This window comes from Mustelus asterias, chromosome 14, assembly GCF_964213995.1.
Source record: "Mustelus asterias chromosome 14, sMusAst1.hap1.1, whole genome shotgun sequence".
Lineage (NCBI taxonomy): Eukaryota > Metazoa > Chordata > Chondrichthyes > Carcharhiniformes > Triakidae > Mustelus > Mustelus asterias.
Window position 1 is genome coordinate 59,774,677 of NC_135814.1, and position 26,341 is coordinate 59,801,017.

The 26,341-nt window shown below is 40.4% G+C and overlaps 2 protein-coding genes across 2 annotated transcripts in view; one reads left to right on the plus strand and one right to left on the minus strand.

The window, feature by feature from the left end:
• The window catches only part of osbpl6 (oxysterol binding protein-like 6), a 99,923-nt gene extending 93,214 nt beyond the window's left edge, over positions 1 to 6,709 (plus strand). The window contains exons 19-21 of the mRNA XM_078228483.1: positions 831 to 957; positions 2,480 to 2,602; positions 2,906 to 6,709. Of these exons, the coding sequence (XP_078084609.1) occupies positions 831 to 957; positions 2,480 to 2,602; positions 2,906 to 3,014 (359 nt within the window). The 3' untranslated portion in view covers positions 3,015 to 6,709. The remainder of the gene's footprint in view (positions 1 to 830; positions 958 to 2,479; positions 2,603 to 2,905) is intronic.
• Positions 6,710 to 10,915: 4,206 nt separating this feature from the next.
• prkra (protein kinase, interferon-inducible double stranded RNA dependent activator) overlaps positions 10,916 to 26,341 on the minus strand; it is a 37,581-nt gene continuing 22,155 nt past the window's right edge. The window contains exons 5-8 of the mRNA XM_078228484.1: positions 19,852 to 19,969; positions 16,467 to 16,588; positions 13,742 to 13,934; positions 10,916 to 12,709 (exon numbers count right to left, since the gene is read on the minus strand). Of these exons, the coding sequence (XP_078084610.1) occupies positions 12,552 to 12,709; positions 13,742 to 13,934; positions 16,467 to 16,588; positions 19,852 to 19,969 (591 nt within the window). The 3' untranslated portion in view covers positions 10,916 to 12,551. The remainder of the gene's footprint in view (positions 12,710 to 13,741; positions 13,935 to 16,466; positions 16,589 to 19,851; positions 19,970 to 26,341) is intronic.

Sequence of the window (26,341 nt, forward strand, 5' to 3'; positions counted from 1 at the left end):
TTAATCGGAGGGAGGCAGGATCATTACCCTCCATTTTCCTGCCCAAACGCTAACCTCCACCCCCCCCCCCTAATGACTCTCCCCAAATTTGCAGTAAAGTATGTTTTAAAAAGACCAGGATTTCAATCAGAATTCTCTCGACCTGTTTTTTAAACCAGATTTGACAAAGGCAATGTATCATATTTACATATAATACAATCCTTTCTCCTTCAGGGAATTGGGCTGCTGAGTTTGATTATTACCTCACCCTTGATTTAAGTTTAACATCTGTTCAAAACAGAAATTGCTTCATGATGATGGTCATCCTGTAGTGTAAATGCATCTTTGATGAGAAAGAGGGAAATCTACCAATAGATCAGCATGGACAATAGACACAGCATACATGACACACACCGTGATATTGAATACAGCATTGTTGCTGTATTCTCTCATTAACTGAATAACATCAGATGTTTGTATTACAATATCCATTTTGTTCAGAGTGTATGTTTTGTCACTCTAAACTGACTTTCGTCATGTTAGTAATCTGCAAGTCAATATTTAGACAGTGATAAAATATGTAAATTGCATTTAAAATTACACAAAACTCTTTGCTTCGTTTAACAAAAGAATTGCTGAATTGTTGGCAAGTGAATAGTAAATTGGATACCAATCTTTAACAGCTCCAAAACTTTTATTCCTGATGTTATCTTGACCTATTTAATGCTGCATAACAGAGGTCTTAAGTAATTTAGTTGCAATGAAAATAATGTGATATCTGTATATTTGCATGCCAATGACGTTAAGGTACATTTATTTTGGTATATAAACATTTTTTTAAAATTCCACAGGCTCAATGCCGACAGACAGTGAGATGTATTATGGTTTTACGAGATTTGCTATTGAGCTGAATGAATTGGATCCCGTGTTGAAAGAGTTCCTCCCATCAACAGATGCCAGATTTAGACCAGATCAGAGGTAAAAAGGATTAAATGTATCACTTTCAGAGTTAACAATATTAGAACCCAGAAGTGCTGGTTGATGACCCCCAGAAACTGGAATGCTCCCAGTGAATTGGAAGGTAACAAATGTAACATCGTTGTTCAAGAAAGGAGGGAGAAGGGGAGCACAGAACTACAGGTCTGTTAGCCTGACATCAGACATTTGGAAAATGCTGCAAACCATTAAAAAAAAGAGGTAACAGCAATTAGAAAATCGTAATGTGATGAGGCAAAGTCAACATGCTTCTCTGAAAGGGAAACTAGGTTTGACAAATTTATTAGTCAGTTGAGGGTGAAACTAACAGGGCAGATAAAGTGAAACCAATGGATGTCACTTATTTGGATTTTCAAATTGCATTTGACAAGGTGCTGCACAAAATAAGGAGTGAGATTCTCCGACTTTGCACAGCTTCTCTGGTCATGCTGTAGTGAAAAGAGATTTGGCCAAATTCTCCATCCCCGCTGGCAGCAGTACATGAATGGCCGGAGAATTCCGGCCAAGGAGTTGTTGTAATATATTAGCATGGGTAGAGGAGGACAGACAAATATCAGGCCATTTTCAGGTTGACAGGCTGTTACTAGTGAAGTGCAGGAAGGATCAGTGCTGGGGCCTAAAGTGATAAAAATCTAAATGACTTAGATGAAGGAACACAGTGTAATGTATTCAGCTTTATCTTATGGCAGCTAGTGCTGTTAAAAGGAGGATGTGGCTTGAGCACTGATTCTCTTTGCTGCTCTCTGCGAGGATTCCTGCGCTGAGAGTGTTCCTCTGCATCGTGGATTGGAAGCCAGCTGCAGGGATTCGCATTCGAATCAGTATTCTGTAACTTGATTTTTGTGTCTCTGTGCCCTGTTTGAGAGCACATTTCCACTCCATCTGACGAAGGAGCAGCGCTCCGAAAGCTAATGGTATTTGCTATCAAATAAACCTGTTGGACTTTAACCTGGTGTTGTTAAAACTCTTACTGTGTTTACCCCAGTCCAACGCCGGCATCTCCACATCATGGCTTTCTGTCTGACCAGGGTCAGACACGGGTGTTCTGACTCTGACCGGAAATTTTGGGTCAGAATCTTTCATGCTTGCACGAGTAAGCAGGTACAATCTTGGTTTATTGCTTCATCCAAAAGTGGAGACCCTCTATTAATGCTACAGTGATTATGTATAATAGATTAGATTATGTGCTTAAATTCCTTAGAGTCGACTTGAACCCATGACCTAACTCGATGGTAAGAGCACTACCACTGATACGAGGCTGATTTTCAGTGTAATATTCTTGCTGAAGTCAATAGAAAAGTAAATAATCAGTGTAGATTTGTTCACCTCATGTTATTGTCCACAGAGAATGCTGCACACAAACTGGCTCCCCCTTGTGCCTTAGTACTATTTCTACAAGCGTATTCCCAACAAAATGTTGGAGAAATGGATTTTATCTATCAGGCATCAGCCAATTCAAACATCAATTCAGAAGCAATACTGAGTTTGTATCTTTTCTCACCAGATATTTGGAAGAAGGAAATATTGAAGCTGCTGCAGCTGAGAAGCGTAGAATAGAAGAATTGCAAAGGGAGCAGAGAAGGTTTATGGAAGAAAACAATACAATTTATCAACCACGATTTTTTAAGTGAGTGCTGACCGTCATTGTGTTAGGTGTAGTGTCTGTTGCATTTCAGGAAGAATCTGTAGTAACTAATTTGCCTTGGCTAGCTCATGATCTGATATCATAATGGATTATTTTATTCACAGAGTTTGGGCGGGATTTTCCGGCCATGCTTGCCTCAAGGCAAGAAAATCCTGCCTGAGGTCAACAGACCTTTGCATGGTCCGTGTCATGCCTGCTACGAGTCCCATGGCAGGTGGGACGGGAAAATTCCCACCTTTGCATTTGTAGGTGATTTTAACAAAAGCTCCATAATTTTTTTTGCAGGAAAGTTTATGAAGGTAATCAAAGAGAATCCTGGATGAGCAATGGCAACTACTGGGAACTGCGGAAGGATCCAGGGTTTAATAAATTAGAGACCTTAACACTCTGGTAACTGGATCTGAAGAAATAAAAATACACTCTTCATGGAGAAGAAATTAACTATGCATAAGTTATTATTGCTATTATAAATTTTACTGTGTTCTTGTGGTTTTGCTGGTCATATGCTAGGTATGTCTGTTTAATTACAGACATCATTATAAATATAGGCCATGACCCAAACACTGGTTTAGAAAATTGTTTTCCACTAAAACTGTGAATTTTTGGTAAACCAAAAGTGTAATTTAAAGTGAATGCACAAGAATAGGGATGGCTGTTTGACAGTCACATATTTATGAAAATAATATAATCCTAATGAAGCATTAATAACTATCATGGCTTTTTGCTAAAATGTTTCAACATTCATTTCCATGCCTTAAAATAGTAAATACCTTTAGCAAACATGGTTTTTATTCTGGAGATCTACATAAGGTCAACTCACTTTTCAAATATAACGCATCATATCAAAGATTAATGTGCCTAGAGTACAGGACAATAATTGGGTTGAAATTCACTAACATTTATTAATGTGGTCTCATTCAGCATTCATTACTTTCTTCCACCATTCAAGATGGGCTTTGTTTTCACTTGGCTTGCCATTTATGTTCTGTGTCACAATTTTAAAGTTTATAAAGAATATATATTTATCAGTAATATTTATACACTGATGTGTAAAAAGTTCTACATCATTTATTATCGGTCCTGCAAGCGCAAGCAAGAAACTGTGTTCACGAGCAACAAATTTCAGTACACGGTGTATTTTAAATTCAGTTTCAGTGAGTAGTTGTATGCATGTTCAGTCTGGGAAGATATAAGCAATGGTGCGGCAATAGAAACCGGTTATTGGAACCCATTTAATGGCAGTGGTATTTTAAAGGAAATATATACAAATCAATCAAGCCAATCCCCAGTCAGTTCACTTATTAGAAAACCATTTGATAAACAGAATATATTGCTGAGTACACAGGTGGTCTTATTAAGAGGTATTATAATTTTTACAGTGATATTTAAGCTGAATGTGTTCATACAACCACATGTATTTCATTTTGTTTAAAGGTTTTCCATGATCATCTTTTATGTGATGTAGCCATTATCATTTAACTCGATGGAATTAACTCTTTACTCCATCATACTGGATTCCAACTGCCTTTGGTGAAACATAGCAGGCTGTACCAAGATATGTAAGATGCACATACATAGCATAGCTGCCCTAAACTCAATGCAAGTTTTCTAATGCATTATGTAAAATTCATGAACGTAAGCCTGTCAATTTTGAAATGCATCAAAACCGCACAAGAAAATCTAGACTTTTTTTTATATTTGAGACATCATAGCCAACTAGCTGAGTAATTAAATAACATGTAATCTGCATACGACAGGGTAATACAAAATCATGCTGTCAGCATTTGTTTAGATTCTAGAAGAAATGCTACTCTCCCGAAGAAAAGTTACCAAAAGGACCACCAGACAATATGTAAACACATAGTCTATTTCAGTTATTAATGCATTGGACAGGATGAGGATTTTCTATCTTGTTGATTAAGTTAATTAAGCAACTGGTTATATGCAGTTAACTGTGAGTCAAGAAAGTAAAAGAAGGTTTCATTTTACAGCCCGTCTGAGATATCTCAAAAACTTAAGATCATTTCATTTGATCCTATTTACTATTCAATATCGTTATTATTCTTCCACTTAGCAACAGTTGACAAGTGGAGCCATTTATTGCTTTCAAATGAATCAAGCTCACATTTTTTGGATTTTCAGTTCTTTCATATTGTAAGGAATATTGAATGAATGAAAATGTCTTGCTAATTCTTTATGTAGTTTGTGCTTTAATTTTCCCAATATATAAATGCTTAGTTGTTTCACTAGATTAATAAAGTAATTTTGTTTTTTAACCTGCTCAGCTTATCAGGAAAATATGAAGATTACTTTTTTGTCAGTGAACATAAATGTAGCTTACACTTTACTTTGTGAACAGCTGGGTTCAGAGATTGATAACTAAGAAAGGAATCATAAAAATCCATCTACAAAGCGCATATGAACTAAAATATTGGTCAACTTTTCTAAAATTGTCATAAAATATTAGACACTGCACTATATTGATTACTTTTCATCATAGCTGTATAGATTTCATTAGATCTTATTACAGATGTATTTTTAAATAAATGCATCCAGTACAATGTGTGATTAAGAATGTAAATAGAGGTTTTACCAATATACTTCCATAGTAAAAGCCTTTTTAATATTCCGAAAGCTATTAGATTTGTGTTGTGTGAATAAGTTATTGAACAACAGTAATGTGATTATTAATGTTGCTGTTGTGCTGAAATTATCCATTATCTCTGAATAATGAGTCTTCAATCATAACATATCTACAAAACTCTCTTCTTCTCTTTGTACTCCACCATTGAAATGATTTAATAATTCATCCTAAGTAGCAAAATTGTATCAGTTGAATAACCACTTAATACATTAATTATTCTAGCCATTCCATTTCATCTGTTTCTTTCTTGGCTATTAACTTTTTTGATCAGTAGTTCTACTCGAGTGCCTTAAGGTCCAATTGCTGAAAAATTAAATCTTTTGAAGTATAGTCCTTAGGCCAAAATTGGGATATCAATTTAGTGTTGGATTTTGTTAAGTGTCGTTGGTTTCTAATTTAGAAACTATTTTTTCATTCAATAACTTTTCTAAAATTCTAATTTCAAAAGGAAAAATCTCCTCCTATCCCTGTCATTTAAAACATATTTCTTGTTAAACCTTTGCCAAACAGCAGCTGAGTAACAATATCTAAAGTTGCATTAGTTATATTTGAAAAGGAAACTGCAATCACTATGTTTGGTTATCTGAATAAGGAGATGGATGACTAAGATGTCCATTGCATGTTCATTCTTCTGTACATTACATGTGTATAATAACGTAGTTACATTTTCCAAAACTGGAATATTTATTCCATCCCTCAATTATTTAATCAATTTTCATTCTATCCCTTTGCCACCCTATCCTATGACTGGAATTCATCTTTGGGAATTACAAAACATTAAAAAGGGAAGTATCTTTCGTACTGAAGCATTGGGCTTTGCAGAACAAAGTGAATTGCTTTGTACCTGTATTATATGTTTCAACAGGTGTCTACTTTTCTGTATTTTCAGGCTGTGCCTGACTTAAATAGATAAATTTTAATATGTTTGTTTAGAGAGAATTCACGCTGCAGTGTCTGTTGCAATGTAAATTAAGTTGCATGTGCAAGTATAAATTAGCCTGCCAATGAATGTTACAAATGCCTTACCAAAAGGTCTGTAGTGATGAGTTGTCTTGGAAGACGGAAATGAACTGACTGGTGCTAAACCTGATGTGGAGATGCCGGCGTTGGACTGGGGTAAACACAGCAAGAGTTTTAACAACACCAGGTTAAAGTCCAACAGGTTTATTTGGTAGCAAATGCCACATCATTTGCTACCAAGTAAACCTGTTGGACTTTAACCTGGTGTTGTTAAAACTCTTACTGTGCTAAACCTGACAGTGATGCATAAATAGGTTACTGAAGTGCATATTTTAAAAGGGCCTCTGAAGAAGTGCAATTGTTAATTAATGCATATATGTACTTATATTCTGTACACTGCTGCTATCTGTGCTCGTTCTAATAAAATTGTATGGCACCATTGGAACTATGGATTGTTTTTCCTTCAGTCTTAAGCTCTTTGGTTAGTTGCAGCAATAGGCTTTCTTTGAGAAATAGCACATCAGTATTTAGCAATGCCTACTATATTTTAGGATATATAACCTGTATAGAATCCTACAGTGCAGGAGGAGGCCATTTGGCTCATCAAGTCTGCTCCAATCACAATCCCATCCAGGCCGTATCCCCATAACCCCATGCATTTACCCTAGCTAATTCCCCTGACACTACGGGGCAATTTAGCATAGCCAATCCACCTAACCCACACATCTTTGGAGTGTGGGAGGAAACCTATGCAGACACGGAGAACATGCAAACTCTGCACAGACAGTGACCCAAGCTGGAAATCGCTGTGAAGCAGCAGTGCTAACCACTGTGCCACCATGCTATAGATTTGCAGCATAAGAAAGTAAAATCAAAAAATAGTCATTCAGCTAATTTAGGTCCCTCTTTTACTTATGATGAAATATGAATTAAGAGTACCTTTAGGCTCTGTTGAATCTATCATTTGTTAATTGAACATTTCCTGAATGTTTAGTAGCTATTCAGTGAGTAAGTTATGTAAATACATTCTATTCATTACTTTCTGGTTCTATAACTGGTGCGATATGTAATTATATTTTATATACCAACTCCTTTCTCTTTGTCAATCATGGTATAGAAACAATGAGTTCTCCAAAACTAGGTAAGTATTACAGCTAAAATTCAATCTATAGTTTATCATCCAAATGTCAGTTTTCAATTTTGTTAAATTATAGCTCAGAATTTATGGCATGTGTATGTTGATGCTGTAGTTATTCAAGTAAACCATTATAGCAAAGCTCAAGTGGTGCGGAGAAATATTGGGAAATTATTCTGTACCTAGTTAGTAAATTAATATTCCAAGCTTTAAATTCTCATTTTAAATCTTGTCAGTATCTATTATCTACTGCTTATGATACAATACCATGATACAATAAAAAAAATCTGGAATTAAAATCTGATGAGCATGAAACCATAGTTGATTGTCATAAAAACCCACCTGATTCACTAATGTCCTTTAGGGAAGGAAATTTGCTGTCCTTGCCAGGTCTGGCCAACATGCGAGTCCAGAGCCACAGCAATTTGGTTGACTCTCAACTACCCTCTGAAATGGCCTAACAAGCCACTCAGTTGTATCAAGGGCAACTAGGGATGGGCAATAAATGCTGTGATGTGGAGATGCTGGCTTTGGACTGGGGTAAACACAGTAAGTCTCACAATACCAGGTTAAAGTCCAACAGGTTTGTTTGGTAGCAAAAGCCACTAGCTTTTGGAGCGCTGCTCCTTCATCAGGTGAGTGGGATCACAAATCACAAACAGGGCATATAAAGACACAAACTCAATTTACAAAATAATTATTTTGCAAATTGAGTGTGTGTCTTTATATAGAACATAGAACATAGAACATTACAGCGCAGAACAGGCCCTTCGGCCCACGATGTTGCACCGACCAGTTAAAAAAAAAAACTGTGACCCTCCAACCTAAACCAATTTCTTTTCGTCCATGAACCTATCTACGGATCTCTTAAACGCCCCCAAACTAGGCGCATTTACTACTGATGCTGGCAGGGCATTCCAATCCCTCACCACCCTCTGGGTAAAGAACCTACCCCTGACATCGGTTCTATAACTACCCCCCCTCAATTTAAAGCCATGCCCCCTCGTGCTGGATTTCTCCATCAGAGGAAAAAGGCTATCACTATCCACCCTATCTAAACCTCTAATCATCTTATATGTTTCAATAAGATCCCCTCTTAGCCGCCGCCTTTCCAGCGAAAACAATCCCAAATCCCTCAGCCTCTCCTCATAGGATCTCCCCTCCATACCAGGCAACATCCTGGTAAACCTCCTCTGCACCCTCTCCAAAGCCTCCACATCCTTCCTGTAATGTGGGGACCAGAACTGCACACAGTACTCCAAGTGCGGCCGCACCAGAGTTGTGTACAGTTGCAACATAACGCTACGACTCCTAAATTCAATCCCCCTACCAATAAACGCCAAGACACCATATGCCTTCTTAACAACCTTATCTACTTGATTCCCAACTTTCAGGGATCTATGCACACATACACCTAGATCCCTCTGCTCCTCCACACTATTCAAAGTCCTCCCGTTAGCCCTATACTCAACACATCTGTTATTCCTACCAAAGTGAATTACCTCACACTTCTCCGCATTAAACTCCATCCGCCACCTCTCGGCCCAACTTTGCAACCTGTCTAAGTCTTCCTGCAAACTACGACACCCTTCCTCACTGTCTACCACACCACCGACTTTGGTGTCATCAGCAAATTTGCTAATCCACCCAACTATACCCTCATCCAGATCATTAATAAATATTACAAACAGCAGTGGCCCCAAAACAGATCCCTGAGGTACACCACTTGTAACCGCACTCCATGATGAATATTTACTATCAACCACCACCCTCTGTTTCCTATCCGCTAGCCAATTCCTGATCCAATTTCCTAGATCACCCCCAATCCCATACATCTGCATTTTCTGCAGAAGCCTACCATGGTGAACCTTATCAAACGCCTTACTAAAATCCATATATACCACGTCCACTGCCTTGCCCCCATCCACCTCCTTGGTCACTTTCTCAAAAAACTCAATAAGGTTAGTAAGGCACGACCTACCTGCCACAAAACCATGCTGACTATCACCTATCAATTCATTACTCTCCAAATAACTATAAATCCTATCCCTTATAATTTTTTCCAACATCTTGCCGACAACAGAAGTGAGACTCACCGGTCTATAATTCCCGGGGAAGTCTCTGTTCCCCTTCTTAAACAATGGGACAACATTCGCTAACCTCCAATCTTCTGGTACTATACCAGAGGCCAACGACGACCTGAAGATCAGAGCCAGAGGCTCTGCAATCACTTCTCTTGCCTCCCAGAGAATCCTTGGATAAATCCCATCCGGACCAGGGGATTTATCTATTTTCAGACCCTCCAGAATATCCTGCACATCCTCCTTATCAACTGTAATACTGTCTATTCTACTCCCTTGCAACCCAGTGTCCTCCTCAGCTATATTCATGTCCCCTTGCGTGAACACCGAAGAGAAATATTGGTTCAATGCTTCACCAATCTCCTCCGGTTCCACACATAACTTCCCTCTGCCATCTATAACTGGCCCTAAACTTGCCCTAACCAACCTTCTGTTCTTGACATACCTATAGAACGCCTTAGGATTCTCTTTAACCCTATCCGCCAAAGTCTTCTCATGTCCCCTTTTAGCCCTTCTAAGCTCGCTCTTCAACTCCCTCTTAGCCAATCTAAAGCTTTCTAGTGCACTACCCGAGTGCTCACGTCTCATCCGAACATAAGCCTCCTTTTTCTTTTTAACCAACAAAGAAACTTTTTTGGTGCACCACGGTTCCCTCGCCCTACCAATTCCTCCTTGCCCTGTTTGTGAACATAAATCCACCTGGTTTGGTTAAAAACAACAGCATATAGTATGGCATGTAAATAATGGGGGTGGCTAGCACTACTGCCTCATTGACCCAAGCCGGGAATGGGTCCTTTGTGCAGAGTCTGCACATTCCCCCCGTGTCTGTGTGGATTTTCTCCCACAGTCTGAAAGACATGCTGGTTAGGTGCATTAGCTATGCTAAATTCTCCCTCAGTGTACCCGAATAGACACCAGAGCGTGGCGACTAGGGGATTTTCATAATAACTTCATTGCAGTGTTAATGTAAGCCTACTGTGACACTAATAAACTTAACTATACTCCAGACAATTGGGGAGGAGGGAAGTGGGTTAGTAACTCTGGAAGTATCATTGCTCTTAGATCTTGGCCCTTTTCCAAAGAAAATCAATCTGCTGTAGTGGTAGTAGAGGTCTTCACGCATGTGAAGAGGAAAGCAACAATTTGTGACCTGGAGCAGTCAAGAAGGGATAGGTTTCACAGCTCACATTCTTTTGATGTAGGGTTGAGAGGGGCACTCTTGCTATATAGTCAGGCAAGTACAGGAGTCTTTTCTACCAGTTGTGCTGTACTAACATGTGAACTACTAGAGAGTGTTAAAGTATCAAGACTGGGTGCTGCAAAGAGAAGAAACCTAATTAAAATGTTATTTACACCAATGAAATCCCACAATGCAAGTACAACCAGCTTTTCCCAATATGTTTCCAATTTATTGGAGACTTCGGTCATTTAGGTCAAATTTTCAGGCCCTTGTTCACAAGCAAAATTAATGAATCTGTTTTTACACAATACCTTTATTCATCTTTAGTTTTACTATGAAATTACATCACGATAACACAGCTAAAGTTCTCATTTAGCTCCTGAAGTATAAATTACAGAAAAACTGCCACATTGATATCAGACAATGGAAGGCCTGAAACATGAGGTCTATGTCATGAAGATAAATTTCCTGAGGCTCTTAAGTGGCTCTCTTGAACCAATCAGATACAAAATTACTGAAAGTACTAATCATTTCCATAATTAAGTCTACAGATGGATTTATATAATTAACATTTTGTAAATAGCTTTTTAATATACAAAGACTGAAAACAAAGCATGCTTACAATCATACAGTTCAAATCAATCATTAGATGGCTAACCAGGGATGTTGAGAGAGAGATTGTTTTGTTTGTACAAGAACTGTTATCATAAATGAACATGATTTCTGTTTGGAGCATAGACAACACCGGATTAGAACTTTTAAAATAGTTTAGCTTTTCAGTTATTAATTGGACAGCCTCAGTCAGGATTACTTTTAATAATAGGAAAATCCAATTTCTATCTAGCTGAGTTACGCAAATGTATTTTCAGATTGTCAACATGTTAAAAAGTTAAACTGTGAAAAGTTAAAAACTGATGGAAAAATTATTTAGGCCTCATTATAAATAAATAATATTCATTCCCACTCTCAATATTAGCACAAATGTATCAGCTTATAAAGCTATGACAATGTTTATATTCATACTCCTAAAAAATTGATGGCTCTATTAAAAAAAAGTCTGATACAGAAGCATAAATACATGAAAACTCAGGGATGACCTGAAGATCAGTTGTAATGAAAACTTACACTGGGCCTCAATATTCATCTGTAACAGTTTTATTATATGCCAAATTAATTCTTCAATGCATCATTTGATATCATCATTACTTTGGTAGATGACCAAACTGATTTCAAGTATTTTTGAATGGCTAAGCTTCCTCATTAAAAGAGAATTTTTAAAATATTGCAATAAAGTGACAAGCTAGGACATGAGGGTGGAAAGAGGTCCAATTGATCCATCTGTCTGCGCCCAACCTGAACCACATAGGATAGGGAGCTAGAGTTTAGTAGGGGCCATTAACTAACTTTATGTACATCTAAAGAAAAGGAAAACCTTTTTTTAAAAAAAGAAAACTGCCCGTTATAGTTTTGAGTTAATAAAATCCTGCTAAATGTTTCAAAGTGTTATTTTTAATTAACTGGTGTCATTCATCTTTGAACATGAACTGGACAAAACTGACAATTGAACTAAATGATATATATAGGAAGATGTGTCTGACTATTTTACTTTCCATAAAGAAAACTCTAATGAGACTCCATTTGTCACTTAGGGACAGGGCTGGGGAGAAACGTTTAAAAATCAGTTTCTTGATAAGTTGCTTTTCAAAGGTACTGTGTAATTCTTTAAAATAGTCTGGGTCCTTTCAGACTTTTAGTACTAAGGAAACACTCAGAACAGTTTGTTGTGTGCACATACATACATACGCCTAGGCCAATCTTTAAAACACAGCTTAAAATCTCAGGCTGTGCTTCAATCATGTAATTTAGAAAAATACTTCTTGGAGTTGCTTATTTCTCTTCTAGGGCAATGTAGATGAAACTTGAATCTTTTCTTAATTTCTTCCAGCCATAATCTTCAAATATTGCAGTGCATTGTGGGCCGCATCATTATGAGCATTACTACGGGAAATTCCAGTACCGTGGCATACAGTAACCGGCTGAGTTGAGAGTTCAGCTAAACACTGATACTGCCCATTCACAGTCAACTCATCTGTAACAGAACAAAACAAAATAATTTCTTCCCCCAGTTAAACACAGGTCAAACAATCAGTAAGCCTTCATAGAAAGGTGTTATCACTTTAAATAGTCTTGATTCATAATTTACATAATGAGATAGTAACCTCCCATCTAGTCGTCATTATGAATACTTGTTACAATCAGTACAGTTAAAAAATCAATTTAAGTCACAGTATCAACACAAAAGTCAGATTAAGATAACTCTAAAGATCACTTCTATGCACTTTGGGACCCATTTCAAAAAATGAATTGAGCAAAAATAGAGTTTGTCATTGAATTAAGCTTAACATACCCATAAGCATATATGGTGTGGACATGCATAAGGTAAATAATATAGATGTGGATTAATTCTCCTCCTTCAGTTGAGTCCAAAGACAGGTCCAACCTACAGTGTCATGATCTCCACCACGGGTAGAGCAAGGCGGCAGATCAGGGATCCATCGCAACCAGAACAAGTATTGAACTCTGTCGTTGGCACCAATCTGATCCACACTGGTCGTCGGGCCAACTGGAGTCCCAGTTACTGTTACAACATGCACTTTACATGCATGTTGTAGCCCAGAGCTATAAACAGTGATTGTAGATACCCCAATTTTTTTTCTATCACATCTCTAATCAGGAATCTCTCTTCCACTCTTACTGCCTGCCATTGGTATATATTGGAAGGAGTATGACGAACACACCTTTCTTGGCCATCAAGTCCTGAAGTAAGATTTGAACCAGAGTTTCTGGCTCGAAGGATGCTACCCACAGTGCCACAAGACTTCTAGATTAACATTGTTGAGAAGTGGAAGGATTGTGTAAGATAGCAAGATTAGCCTTAGTCCTGTATTGCAACTTCCATTCAATATAAGAATTACAAAATGACTAGTAGACTCCTAATTGAACGTTAGCAGTTTACCAAATGTTTTGACTGGATATTTTATTAAATAATGTAAAATATTCAGCTCCATTTTGAGAAGTGAAAATCATTAACTAAGATGACGGGCTGTTGTAATTTACATACCTATGTCCAGATAGGAGACATCAAATCCTTGCTCTTCCATCACTTCTGCCAACATCAGACTATAGTCAGTGTTGGGAATGCTGAGTGGACTCCTCCTCAGTTGGTTAATTTTTTCTCCAGATGAATTTCTTAGCAGGTCCCAGCTGCTTACCGACATCTTTCCCCTTGAACCATTCCATTTATCTTCAGGTATCTGAAGCACATACAAGTTTGACTTTTTGACACTTGCATAGAATTAACTGATCTAGCTTATTCTTACAAAAATTGAGGTAAAACATTGAAACTCCATTTGATCAAATTCTGGTCGGAATTTTCCAACCTTGCCTGCACTGGGATTCCCCATCCCACTGCTGCTGTTAATGGAGATTTGGCTGAATGCCAAATTCTCAATTTTTGCTTGGGGGGGGGGGGGGGGGGGGAGAGGAGGAGGAGGAGGAGGAGATCAGAGAATTCAAACCCAACAACATTGTGGTCTAAAATGTTTCAAATTGGCTCTTCTAGCCTTTTACGGGTTTCAGGAATCCAATGTGTTTAAAAAGATATATTTGTTCCATGACTTATTATGGATGGCCAAACAATCCACAAGTCATACGCAACCTACATTTTCATTTATACTTCTTTTGATTTGATTTGTCACATGTATTAACAGTGAAAAGTATTGTTTCTTGCATGCTATACAAAGCATACCGTTCATAGAGAAGGAAACGAGAGTGCGCAGAATGTAGTGTTACGGTCATAGCTAGGGTATAGAGAAAGATCAACTTAATGCAAGGTAGATCCATTCAAAAAGTCTGACGGCAGCAGGGAAGAAGCTCTTCTTGAGTCGGATGGTACGTGACCTCAGACTTTTGTATCTTTTTCCCAATGGAAGAAGGTGGAAGAGAGAATGTTCGGGGTGCGTGGAGTCCTTAATTATGCTGGCTGCTTTGCCGAGGCAGCGGGAAGTGTAGACAGAGTCAATGTATGGGAGGCTGGTTTGCATGATGGATTGGGCTATATTCACGACCTTTTGTAGTTTCTTGTGGTCTTGGGCAGAGCAGGAGCTGTGATACAACCAGAAAAAATGCTTTCTATGGTGCATCTGCAAAAGTTGGAGAGAGTTGTAGCTGACACGCCAAATTTCCTTAGTCTTCTGAGAAAGTACAGACGTTGGTGTTCTTACTCTGCTGAATCCTGCTGTTCGAATTTTGAGGGCTCGGAGGCTTGAAAATCTGTCCTATGTGAATCCTAAATCATATTAATTTCTTACTATTGGTAATTTACAATAATTGAAGTTAATCAAGTATCAATCGGTGGTACAGTGGTTAGCACTGCTGCCTCACAGCACCAGGGACCCGGGTTCGACTCCTGGCTTGGGTCACTGTCTGTGTGGAGTTTGCACATTCTCCCCGTGTCTGCATGGGTTTCCTCCCACAGTCCAATGATGCTAGTTAGGTGCACTGGCCATGCCTAAATTCTCCCTCCGTGTACCCGAACAGGCGCCGGAGTGTGGCGACTAGGAGATTTTCAAAGTAACTTCATTGCAGTGTGAATGTAAGCCTACTTGTGACTAATAAATAAACAAACTTTAAATATATATATTTAAGTGGCCCACAAAGACCAAGGATGTGGAAAGTCGTGGTTTACATTTTCTTTAAAAATAATATCCATTAAATCTCTCCAATTGTTTGGATTCAGCATATTCTACCTCCTAACAAATCCACGTGAATCAGTCGCAGCTCTCACTTCTAGTGTTATCCTGTAATTAGAGGGGTTCACTCTCCAAGTTGCCAGAACCTCCCTAATGTTAATGTCACAAATTAAGGCAATATGCCAGTTTATTTTCAAATTTCAGTTTGAATTCCCCCAGCCAGAGATGAGGAATATTCTCAAAGGCAAAGCCTGAGACACCATATTGCAGTTGCAGCACACTCAGACTTATCAGTTAGAAACAGAGCAAAATTGCTTGGGGTCTTACGAACAATTTGCAGAAGCAGCCACAAATCTGGAAATGGGACTCAAGTGGTTGTGGGGGGGGACAAAGAGAATTAAAAACAATAAAAGTCAAAGGCAAGTAACCTTTGTCATAATCTTATGTTCAGTTGCCATGGTGACAAATAGCATGCAAGCTAATTCCAAATCACATTCAAGATGGCAATACTTTCACTCACACCACAGCCTCCCATACACTGACTCTGTCTACACTTCTCACTGCCTCGGCAAAGCAGCCAGCATAATTAAGGACACCACGCACCCCAGACATACTCTCTTCCACCTTCTTCCGTCGGGAAAAAGATACAAAAGTCTGAGGTCATGTACCAACTGACTCAAGAACAGCTTCTTTCCTGCTGCCATCAGACTTTTGAATGGACCTACCTTGCATTAAGTTGATCTTTCTCTGCGCCCAACTATGACTGTAACACTACATTCCGCGCTCTCGCCTTTCCTTCTCTATGTATGATATGCTTTGTCTGTATAGCGTGCAAACAATAATATTTTCACTGTATACTAATACATGTGACAATAGATCATTTGAAGCTGAAAATTTTAACTTTTTCAACTATCGAATTGATTTGCGCTTTTCTGGATTTTAATCTCACCATCCATTCAAGTTCCTTGCTTGAGGCAGGTGAATGTCAAAGAGTCTCGGATTTCAGCTTTTGTTAGAACTGTGACCACCTCCCAAACTGCTGTAAATTTATCTAAACATGAACCTCTTGCTGCAAACTTTTTATCATACTCTTACCAATGAAATAACATCAGTATTGACATTATCTCCCTGTTTCCAGTCTGCAGGAATATTCTGTAGTTTGGCAACCATCTTTGCTGCAGCATTGCGCTTTGCCATTTTTTTTGAAGTACCACAACCTGCACATAAGAATTAAAAATTCACAATTCAGTGATAATTGTGCGTTTAAGTACATTGTTGCTTAAAGTTTCAATTTATATTTTCTAATTTCTGTACAGTCTAATTTTTATTGTCTGCATCATATACAATTACTTTGCTCATCAACATATGTCTATTTACTGCCTTTAATACAGAAGTGAATCAGGCAGGATTTTCCCTCATGGATCGGGATGCCAACGTCGGGACTGTTTCTTGGTCCTGTCCCCAGCCTGGGGTGGGAGTGAGTGTTCACAGTTTGAGATTTCTGGGGTGTGCTGAGCAGCTGATTAGTGCTGCTGCGGGATAGAGGTGGGATTCCAAGTGCAGGCCCCGTTTAAAGCCATTGTGGCAGCCATTGTAGTGGCTACTATTTGAAAGAAAAGATGCATGCGCCGAGGGGGGGGGGGGGGGAGGGGGGAGAGTCAGGAGGACAGGTTTGACACCTGGAGCAGGGCAGTCCTTTGATTCTCCAATGCTGATTTTGAGGTCTTCCTGGAAGTTATGAGGGAAGAGGGAGGTCCTCTTTTTTGGAGGATGGGAGGAGGCCACCAAGACAAAAATAAATGGCATGGCTGAGACAGTCAGCAGATCTGTGGTCCATAGGAACTAGGTCCAGTCCCATAAAAGGTTCAATGACTTTCTTTGCCCAGGCAAAGTTAATTCAACTTTAGACCCTAATGACAAGGTCTAGGTTCTCAACCTCCAGCAGACAAACGAGCAAATTTTGCTCCTGAATGAGAGGAATGAGTGTCTAGGATACTTGCTGATTTCTCAGCAAGGTTCAGAGCCTTTGTGCGGTTGAGAACTTGCCAGCACTGATACACGCAGCTTAGGTCAAAGCCACTGGCACCAGTCAGAAAGGCCAGCAGTACCTTATCTCTCTGTTGTCCTTGCAGGAGAAAAGGGCTCACAATGCCAGGGAGAGGGTTCTGACTGGAAGAGGAGTGTCCCATTTCCACACCGTAACTGTCATGGAGGAGGAAGCCATGGAAATAGACAGGGAGACCTTGCAGAAACAATTCAGGGAGAAAGGAATGGGCATTACAAGGATGTTGCCAAGACTCAAGAGACTGTTATAGGAAGAGCTTGGACAGGTTAAGACTTTTTACTTTGGAACATAGGAGATTGAGAAGTGATCTTATAGAGGTGTATAAGATGATGAGAGGCATGGATAGGGTGAATGCACTGTCTTTTTCCCAGGGTTGGGGAATCGAGAACTAGAGGGCATAGGTTTAAGTTAAAAGGGGAATGAATTAACGGGGACCTGAGGAGCAACTTTTTTTTTATTTACACAGAGGGTGGAATGAGCTGCCAGAGGAAATGGTTGAGGCAGGGACATTGAAAACATTTAAAAGGCATTTGGACAGAAACATGGATAGGAAAGGTTTAGAGGGATATGGGCCAAATTCAGGCATATGGGGTTAGCTTAGGTGGGCATTTTGGTTGGCATGGACCAGTTTGGGTCTAAGGACCTGCCTCCATGCCCTAGATTCTATGATATCTGATGTGAGGGTGAAAACTTCTTGCAATCTGCAGGTTATGGGGATGGAATTCACTGCTTCCCATCTGACAGTGTGTCAAAGGTCCAACTGCATTGGGGAGCCTCAGCACTGAAGAGGGATCTGCTATTACAGGTTACCTCATGATTTCTTCTCGTGTCTCCCACAGGTTCTGGCATGGAGGAGGAACTCCTGAGTCCTATAAAGGCACAGGGGCCATTGCAAGAAACCAAAACAGCAGAGCCAGCACCATCACTTTATGCTGACACACCTCCCACCCGTGCACACACACTCACATTGGTGATCCTTACAGGCAGTTAGACAGGATGACACTGGTGAAGATATGGCACGATAATGCAAGAGGAGGTAGTTATGGATAGTCCTCTTCAGAGGATGGAGGACAGACCTTCTCAAGGGCAATTTAGGGATGCGCAATAAATACTGGCCTAGCCACTCATGTTCCATCCTGTGAATGAACCAATTAAAAAAAAAAGACACAGCCATGCTCAGCTGTACATGGTGCAGGACCTCATGAGTATTAAGAAAGAAGGCTCTAAGCCCAGCAGCAACAGATGTGTACCAAGGTGTCAAAGTTCACTGAGGCAGTGCAGAATCAGGGATTAGAATTGAGGAAGCAATTCAACTCATGTGTGCCCTCAGGGCTTTGAACACGAGCTCTTCGATTGGCCATATGTAGAACCACATGGGATAGAACTTGGAGTGGATGCAGGAGCAGCATATTGACAAAGACACAGAAGATTTTATAGAGGTATTCAAAATCTGGACAGAGTGAATGGCCGGAAACTGTTCCCACTGGTGAAAGAATCAAGAATGAGGGGGCACAGATTTAAAGTAATTAGTAAAAGAAGCAATAGTGATATGAGGAAAAGTTTGTCCACAGAGCGAGTGGTTATAGTCTGGAATGCTCTGCCTGAGAGTATGGTGGAGGCAGGTTCAATTGAAGCATTCAAAAGGGAATTGGACTGTTATTTGAAAAGGAGGAATGTGCAGGTCTACAGGGAGGTGGGAGAATGGAACTAGGGGAGTTAGTTGCTCATTTGGAGAGCCTGTGCAGACATGACGGGTTAAACGGCTTCCTATGCTGTAACAATTCTGTGAGTTCTGTATGAAACAATGTAATTGTCAATAATTGATTTCTGCACACTCATCATGGTTCTCATCCTGCACTGAGTGTACCTACACAAAGATTGCAGTGGCTCAAGAAGGCAGCTTACCAGCACCTTCTCAAGGATGGGCAATAAATGCTGCTCTTGCCACTGACACACAACAAAAACATTAACAGCAAGATGGAATTACAAAAAAATTTAATTAATGTAAATTTAATTTACATAATTATTTTATAATCAATGGTTTAGGAATATATGCTAAATTACAAACATCTTCCCAATTAGAGATATGCCAAACTCTCAACTTGGACTTGCACACGTTGGCACAGTGGTTAGCACTGCTGCATCACAGCGCCAGGGAGCCTGGTTCGATTCCCAGCTTGGGTCAATCTGTGCAAAGTCTGTACGTCCTCCCCATGTCTGCACGGGCTTCCTCCCGCAGTCCGACAGACATGCCGGTTCAGTGCATTGGCCATACTGAATTCTCCCTTGGTGTACCCAAACAGCTAGAGAGTGGCGATTAGGGGATTTTCACAGTAACTTCATTGCAGTGTTAATGTAAGCCTACTTGTGACATTAATAAATAAACTTTAAACATATAATATTCATGATTCATACCTGTTTCAACAAACTTTTCTACTGTGCAAGTCACTGTAAATTCTTTCTTGTGAGCTGGACCCGATTCTTCGGCAACGCTGTAATCTGGAAGTCTCCACCCTTTCCGCACAACCAATTCCTAGTAAACCATATGTTAGTTGTCTGGCTGTACAATTCTCAGAAAGCCTGAACTAGCTGTTACTGTAATGAATTACTGAAAATAAGGGCATAAAAGTGGGAACAGGAGTAAGTTATTCAGTTCTTCGAGCCTGTTCTCCCGTGGCTGATCTTCTACCTCAAGTCTACTTTCCCGCACTATCCCCATATCTCTCAATCTCCTAGAATCCAAAACTGTCAATCTCTGTCTTTATTATGGTTTATGATTGAACAACCAATAGTTAGAAAGTTCCACAAATGTTTGAGTGAAGAAATTTCTCTTCCCAGTCCTAAATGGTCGACCCCTTATTCCAAAGATTGTGGCCCTTAGTTCTAAGTCCCCAGCCAGGGGCAAGATCCTGCCAACATTTCCCGATCAAGTCTTTTCAGAGTTTTATGTTTCAATCTCTTATTCTTCTAAATTCCAAGGGATCTAGCTCCAGTTTGCCGTCTCTCCTCAGGATAATCCTCGCATCCCAGGAATTAATCTAGCGGTGTTACTACACTTCCTCCAAGGCAGGTATATCCACCTGAGGTAACTGGTCCAAAACTACATAGAGTGCTCCAGGTGTGATCTCACAAAGGCCTTATTTAATCACAATAAGACTGTCTTTACTATTATATTTGAACCCTTTTGTAATAAAGACTTTGAGCCGGATTTTCGTGGAGGCAGCAGGAAGGTGGAATTGGAAGACTTCCCAACCCAACAGACTCTTTTAAAGGATCTCCGCCTACCATATTTTTGTTCTGCGGAGCCAGCGGCAGGTTGTAGTGAGGTTTGCTATCTCCTGAAGTAGTTCAGTGTCAGCCACAGAGGCCTGCAAGTGCTGAAGAGGACTGCTAAGAACTGCCTCTGTTCTCTAGGATTTTGCTCCAGTTGTATTAAAGGCTATTGGGCCCTTTAGACCTCACCCATCACTCTCCATGCCTTCATGTTCCCATGCCCCCTTGCCCTTCAATTCTCATGGCCCTTCCCAACCCTCAATACAACTCACCAGTATCCAATATGAACAGACCTCAGGATATCTCTGAAATGACTATTTTTAAAAAAACTCATTCAAACAGAACATACTAAAAATAATTTCCATTAAATCCCCTCAAGTGGCCATTCTATTGTAAAAACAAAAACACTGATTTCATTAAGCACATCATCCTTTAATAGCCTCTTAAAATTGTCAAAATGTCAAAACAGCACCTGCTGAGATAAATGGTTCTGGACTTTTTAAAACTCAGCCAAGCTTTCAGAATGTGCTCAGCTATCAAAACAAACAATTTCAACTCACAATGGTGCCTACTGAAATTGCAAAAACAGATGGTTGTGCTTTTTTACCAGTCAAATGTACTTCAGCAACTGGTGTTTTTCTAACTGACAACTGCTGAAGGTTTTTTACTACTTTTAAAGGGCTCTGAACATTTAACTCACTTCCAATTTATTACACCAGAGATTCCAAGCAGAATCATCTTCAGTTTTTAATGCACAAGAACATATTTCCTAATGGGAAGAACACTAATGCAAATCAACATTTACATTATGCTCATCAATGTAATGGTTAGCTTAACTTTATAAGACAGAGCCTTGTGATCAATCACTGAATCAAAAACACAATTGACATAATACAACATCTAGCTATTGAAACTGAAATAACAGATATTTTTCTATTTCAAAGCCTGTTAATGAAAGAATTCCAGCAGCAGGTGACTTAGCTTTTTGGTTTCCCATTTGGAACTGGGTCCCCTGTAGTTCACAACTCCTGAAGTGCCATGAACATGTCCCCTAACAAAACGGGCCTGACTCCATGAAAATAGTAGGGCTCTAAAATGCCCACTGCAGCAATGAATAGGCAAGGGTGTGATTACTGAGCAGGGAGTTGGTACCATACCCTTATCCTGGAGCCATAAAAATCCTGATGTGGAGATGCCGGTGTTGGACTGGAGTAAACACAGTAAGAGTTTTAACAACACCAGGTTAAAGTCCAACAGGTTTATTTGGTAGCAAATGTCATTAGCTTTCGGAGCGCTGCTCCTTCGTCAGATGGAGTGGATATCTGCTCTCAAACAGGGCATACAGAGACAAAAAAATCAAGTCACAGAATACTGATTAGAATGCGAATCTTTACAGCTGATCAGGTCTTAAAGATACAGGCAATGTGAGTGGAGGGAGCATTAGGCACAGGTTAAATTTTTTACACATTTCTTTAACCTGTGCCTAATGCTCCCTCCACTCACATTGTTTGTATCTTTAAGACCTGATCAGCTGTAGAGATTCGCATTCTAATCAGTATTCTATAATTTGATTTTTTTGTCTCTGTATGCCCTGTTTGAGAGCAGATTTCCACTCCGTCTGATGAAGGAGCAGCGCTCCGAAAGCTAATGGCATTTGCTACCAAATAAACCTGTTGGACTTTAACCTGGTGTTGTTAAAACTCTTGCCATAAAAATCCCACATGATGGGAACAGAGGCAGAAATCCCAGAACAAGCCATTTATAAATCCGCTGCCTCTGTTCAAACATAGACATGAATATCCTGGCCTTAGGTACCATTTGTTTTCCTAACTACTTGCTGTTACCTGCATGTTAACTTTGAGTGATTCAAGGACACCAAAGTCCCTCTGAATACCAACATTTTTCAGTCTCTCACCATTTAAAAAAATTACCTTGTTTATTTTCCTTCCAAAGTAAATAACTCCACATTACATCCCATCTGTCATGTTCTTGCTCACTCACTCAACCTGTTCCTATCCCTTTGCAGCCTCTTTATAGCCTCCTGACAGCTTACTTTTCCACCTAACTTTGTTCTGTCAGCAAATTTGGATATATTACTCAATCCCCTCAGCTAAGTCATCAATATATTCTGTAAATAGCTGATCTTTGCAGTACCCCACCACCACCCCCTCAGCTAATTACAGCCTGTCAATTTGAAAATTACTTGTTTATTAGCTGCTACTTTGTTTTCTGTCCATTAATCAATCCTCAATTGATGCTAATATACTACCCCAATCCTATGAGCCCTAATTTTGTCCAATAAACTCTTGTGTGGTAAAGTATTGAATGCTTTTTAAAAATCCAAATACACCACATCCACTGGTTTCCCCTCATCTACCCTGTTAATCCCAGCCCCCCAAAACAATACATTAGGCAAACTATTCTCCTGCATCTATGTTGACTCGGAGGAAGTGTTAGGTTTGTTAGAGAATATAAAGACTGACAAATCCCCAGGGCCTGATGGAATCTATCCAAGGCTGCTCAGGGAGACGAGAGGTGAAATCGTTGGGCCTCTGACGCAAATCTTTGTCTCGTCACTGGACGCAGGTGAGGTCCCAGAGGATTGGAGGATAGCTAATGTGGTCCCGTTATTTAAGAAGGGTAGGAAGGATAACTTGGGTAATTATAGGCCGGTGAGCTTGACGTCCGTGGTGGGGAAGTTGTTGGAGAAGATTCTTAGAGATAGGATGTATGCGCATTTAGAAAGGAATAAACTCATTAACGATAGTCAGCATGGTTTTGTGAGAGGGAGGTCATGCCTCACTAACCTGGTGGTGTTTTTTGAAGAAGTGACCAGAATGGTTGACGAAGGAAGGGCCGTGGATGTTGTCTATATGGACTTTAGTAAAGCGTTTGACAAAGTCCCTCATGGTAGGCTAGTGAAAAAGGTTGGATCTCATGGGATAAAGGGGGAGGTGGCTAGATGGGTGGAGAACTGGCTTGGTCATAGAAGACAGAGGGTGGTAGTGGAAGGGTCTTTTTCCGGCTGGAGGCCTGTGACTAGTGGTGTACCGCAGGGCTCTGTATTGGGACCTCTGCTGTTTGTGATTTATATAAATGATCTGGAAGAAGGAGTAACTGGGGTGATCAGTAAGTTTGCGGACGACACAAAACTGGCAGGACTTGCAGATAGTGAGGAACATTGTCAGAGGCTACAGAAGGATATAGATAGGCTGGAAATTTGGGCGAAGAAATGGCAGATGGAGTTCAATCCTGATAAATGCGAAGTGATGCATTTTGGTGGGAATAATGTAGGGAGGAGCTACACGATAAATGGAAGAACCATAAAGGGTGTAGAGACGCAGAGGGACCTGGGTGTGCAAGTCCACAGATCTTTGAAGGTGACGTCACAGGTGGAGAAGGTGGTGAAGAAGGCATATGGCATGTTTGCCTTTATAGGACGGGGCATAGAGTATAAAAGTTGGGGTCTGATGTTGCAGATGTATAGAACGTTGGTTCGGCCGCATTTGGAATACTGCGTCCAGTTCTGGTCGCCACACTACCAGAAGGACGTGGAGGCTTTGGAGAGAGTACAGAGGAGGTTTACTAGGATGTTGCCTGGTATGGAGGGGCTTGGTTATGAGGAGAGATTGGGGAAACTGGGGTTGTTCTCCTTGGAAAGACGGAGGATGAGGGGAGACTTAATAGAGGTGTATAAAATTATGAAAGGCATAGATAGGGTGAACGGTGGGAAGCTTTTCCCCGGGTCGGTGGTGACGTTCACGAGGGGTCATAGGTTCAAGGTGAAGGGGGGGAGGTTTAACACAGATATCAGAAGGACATATTTTACACAGAGGGTCGTGGGGGCCTGGAATGTGTTGCCGGGCAAGGTGGTGGAGGCAGACACACTGGGAACGTTTAAGACTTATCTAGACAGCTATATGAACGGAGTGGGAATGGAGGGATACAAAAGTGTGGTCTAGTTTGGACCAGGGAGCGGCGCGGGCTAATTGTTCTTTGTTTCCCGTTTCAAGGCTTCATTCTATGATCATCTTGCTGGTGCCAGTACAGAGCGAGACTGCGGATAGTTGGGAACCTGTCTCGGGGGCGGGGAATTCAGATGGTGTTCGTAAAGCAGAAGTGGAAATGAATAGGGTTGGGAAGCATTTTCTGATCAGGGCCAGTGTGATCTCCTGGACTCGTTTCGATCGCCACAGGGGGTCGGAGAGGAATTTCCCAGATTTTTTTTTCCCCATATTGGCCCTGGGGTTTTCGCCTCTCCCTGGAGATCACATGGTCTGGAATGGGGGGGTGGGGGTGAGTTAATAGGTTGTGATGAACAAAGCATCGTAGCTGTGAGGGACAGCTCGGTGGATAGGATATTAGGATGTAGATAGGCTGGAAAATTGGGCGGGGATCCTGGATTCAGGATTCAATCCTGGACCGGGGAGCGGCGCGGGCTTGGAGGGCCGAAGGGCCTATTCCTGTGCTGTATTGTTCTTTGTTTGGTCTAATCTTACTATAATTCCCCGAAGTGTTCGATTACCATGGGCCTAAAAATATATTCTAGCACTTTCACAGCCACTGATTTCAGGTAAACTGGCCTATTGTATCCTCTTTTCCCTCTTCCTCGAAGTGGAGTTATGGTGGATCATGGTGGCTGACTTGCAATCCAGCTGATGGTGGTAAATTGTCGGTTTGCCTGCCTCAGATCCTACCTCCTCATTTTGTTGGCTTGCCTGTCTCAGGTCCTACCTCCTCATATAAACTGAGGGACACCAAAGTCCCTCTGAATACCAACATTTATCAGTCTCTCACCATTTTAAAAAACTACCTTGTTTACAAAGGAATTACGTAGGTATGAGGAATGAGTTGTCTAAAATAGATTGTTCATTTTCCATCCAAATAACAGAGACCCGAGCACTGATCGTTGTGGAACACCGCTTATCACAGACCTCCAGTTAGAAAAGGACCCTTGCATTTCTACTCTCTGCTTTCTATGCCCAAGCCAGTTTTGTATTCATCTTACCAGCTCAGCTCAGATCCTATATGACTTCACCTTCTGTATCAGCCTGCCATGAGGAACCTTATCAAAGGCTTTACTAAAGTCCATATATACAACATCCACTGCCCTGGTCAATTTTTCTTGTCACTTCCTCTAAAGAACTCAATCAAGTTTGAGAGACACGACCTCCCCTTCACAAAACTGTGTCCCCAATGCTAATAAGCCTATTCTCTTCCAGATGTGAGTACATCCTGTCCCTAAGAATCTTCTCCAATAATTTCCCCACCACTGATGTAAGGCTCACAGGCCTGTAATTTCCCAGATTGTCTCTTCTGCCCTTCTTAAAGAAAGGAACAATGTTAGCTACTCTCCAATCCTCTGGTATCTCACCCCTGGCTAAAGAGGATACAAAGATTTTGGCCAAAGCCTCAGCAATTTTGTCCCTTGCCCCTCTCAGTATTCTGGGATACACTCTACCTGGCCCTTAATTTTTTCAAAACCTCCAATACCTCCTCCCTTTTTATCTCACCATGCCTAATACTGTCATAGTTAACCTTTCCCCAGTTCAGTACTTTCATTCTGGGACTACTTCTATCCTTTTCTACATGTATCTTGAAACTTGTGATCACTGTTCCCAAAATGGTCCCC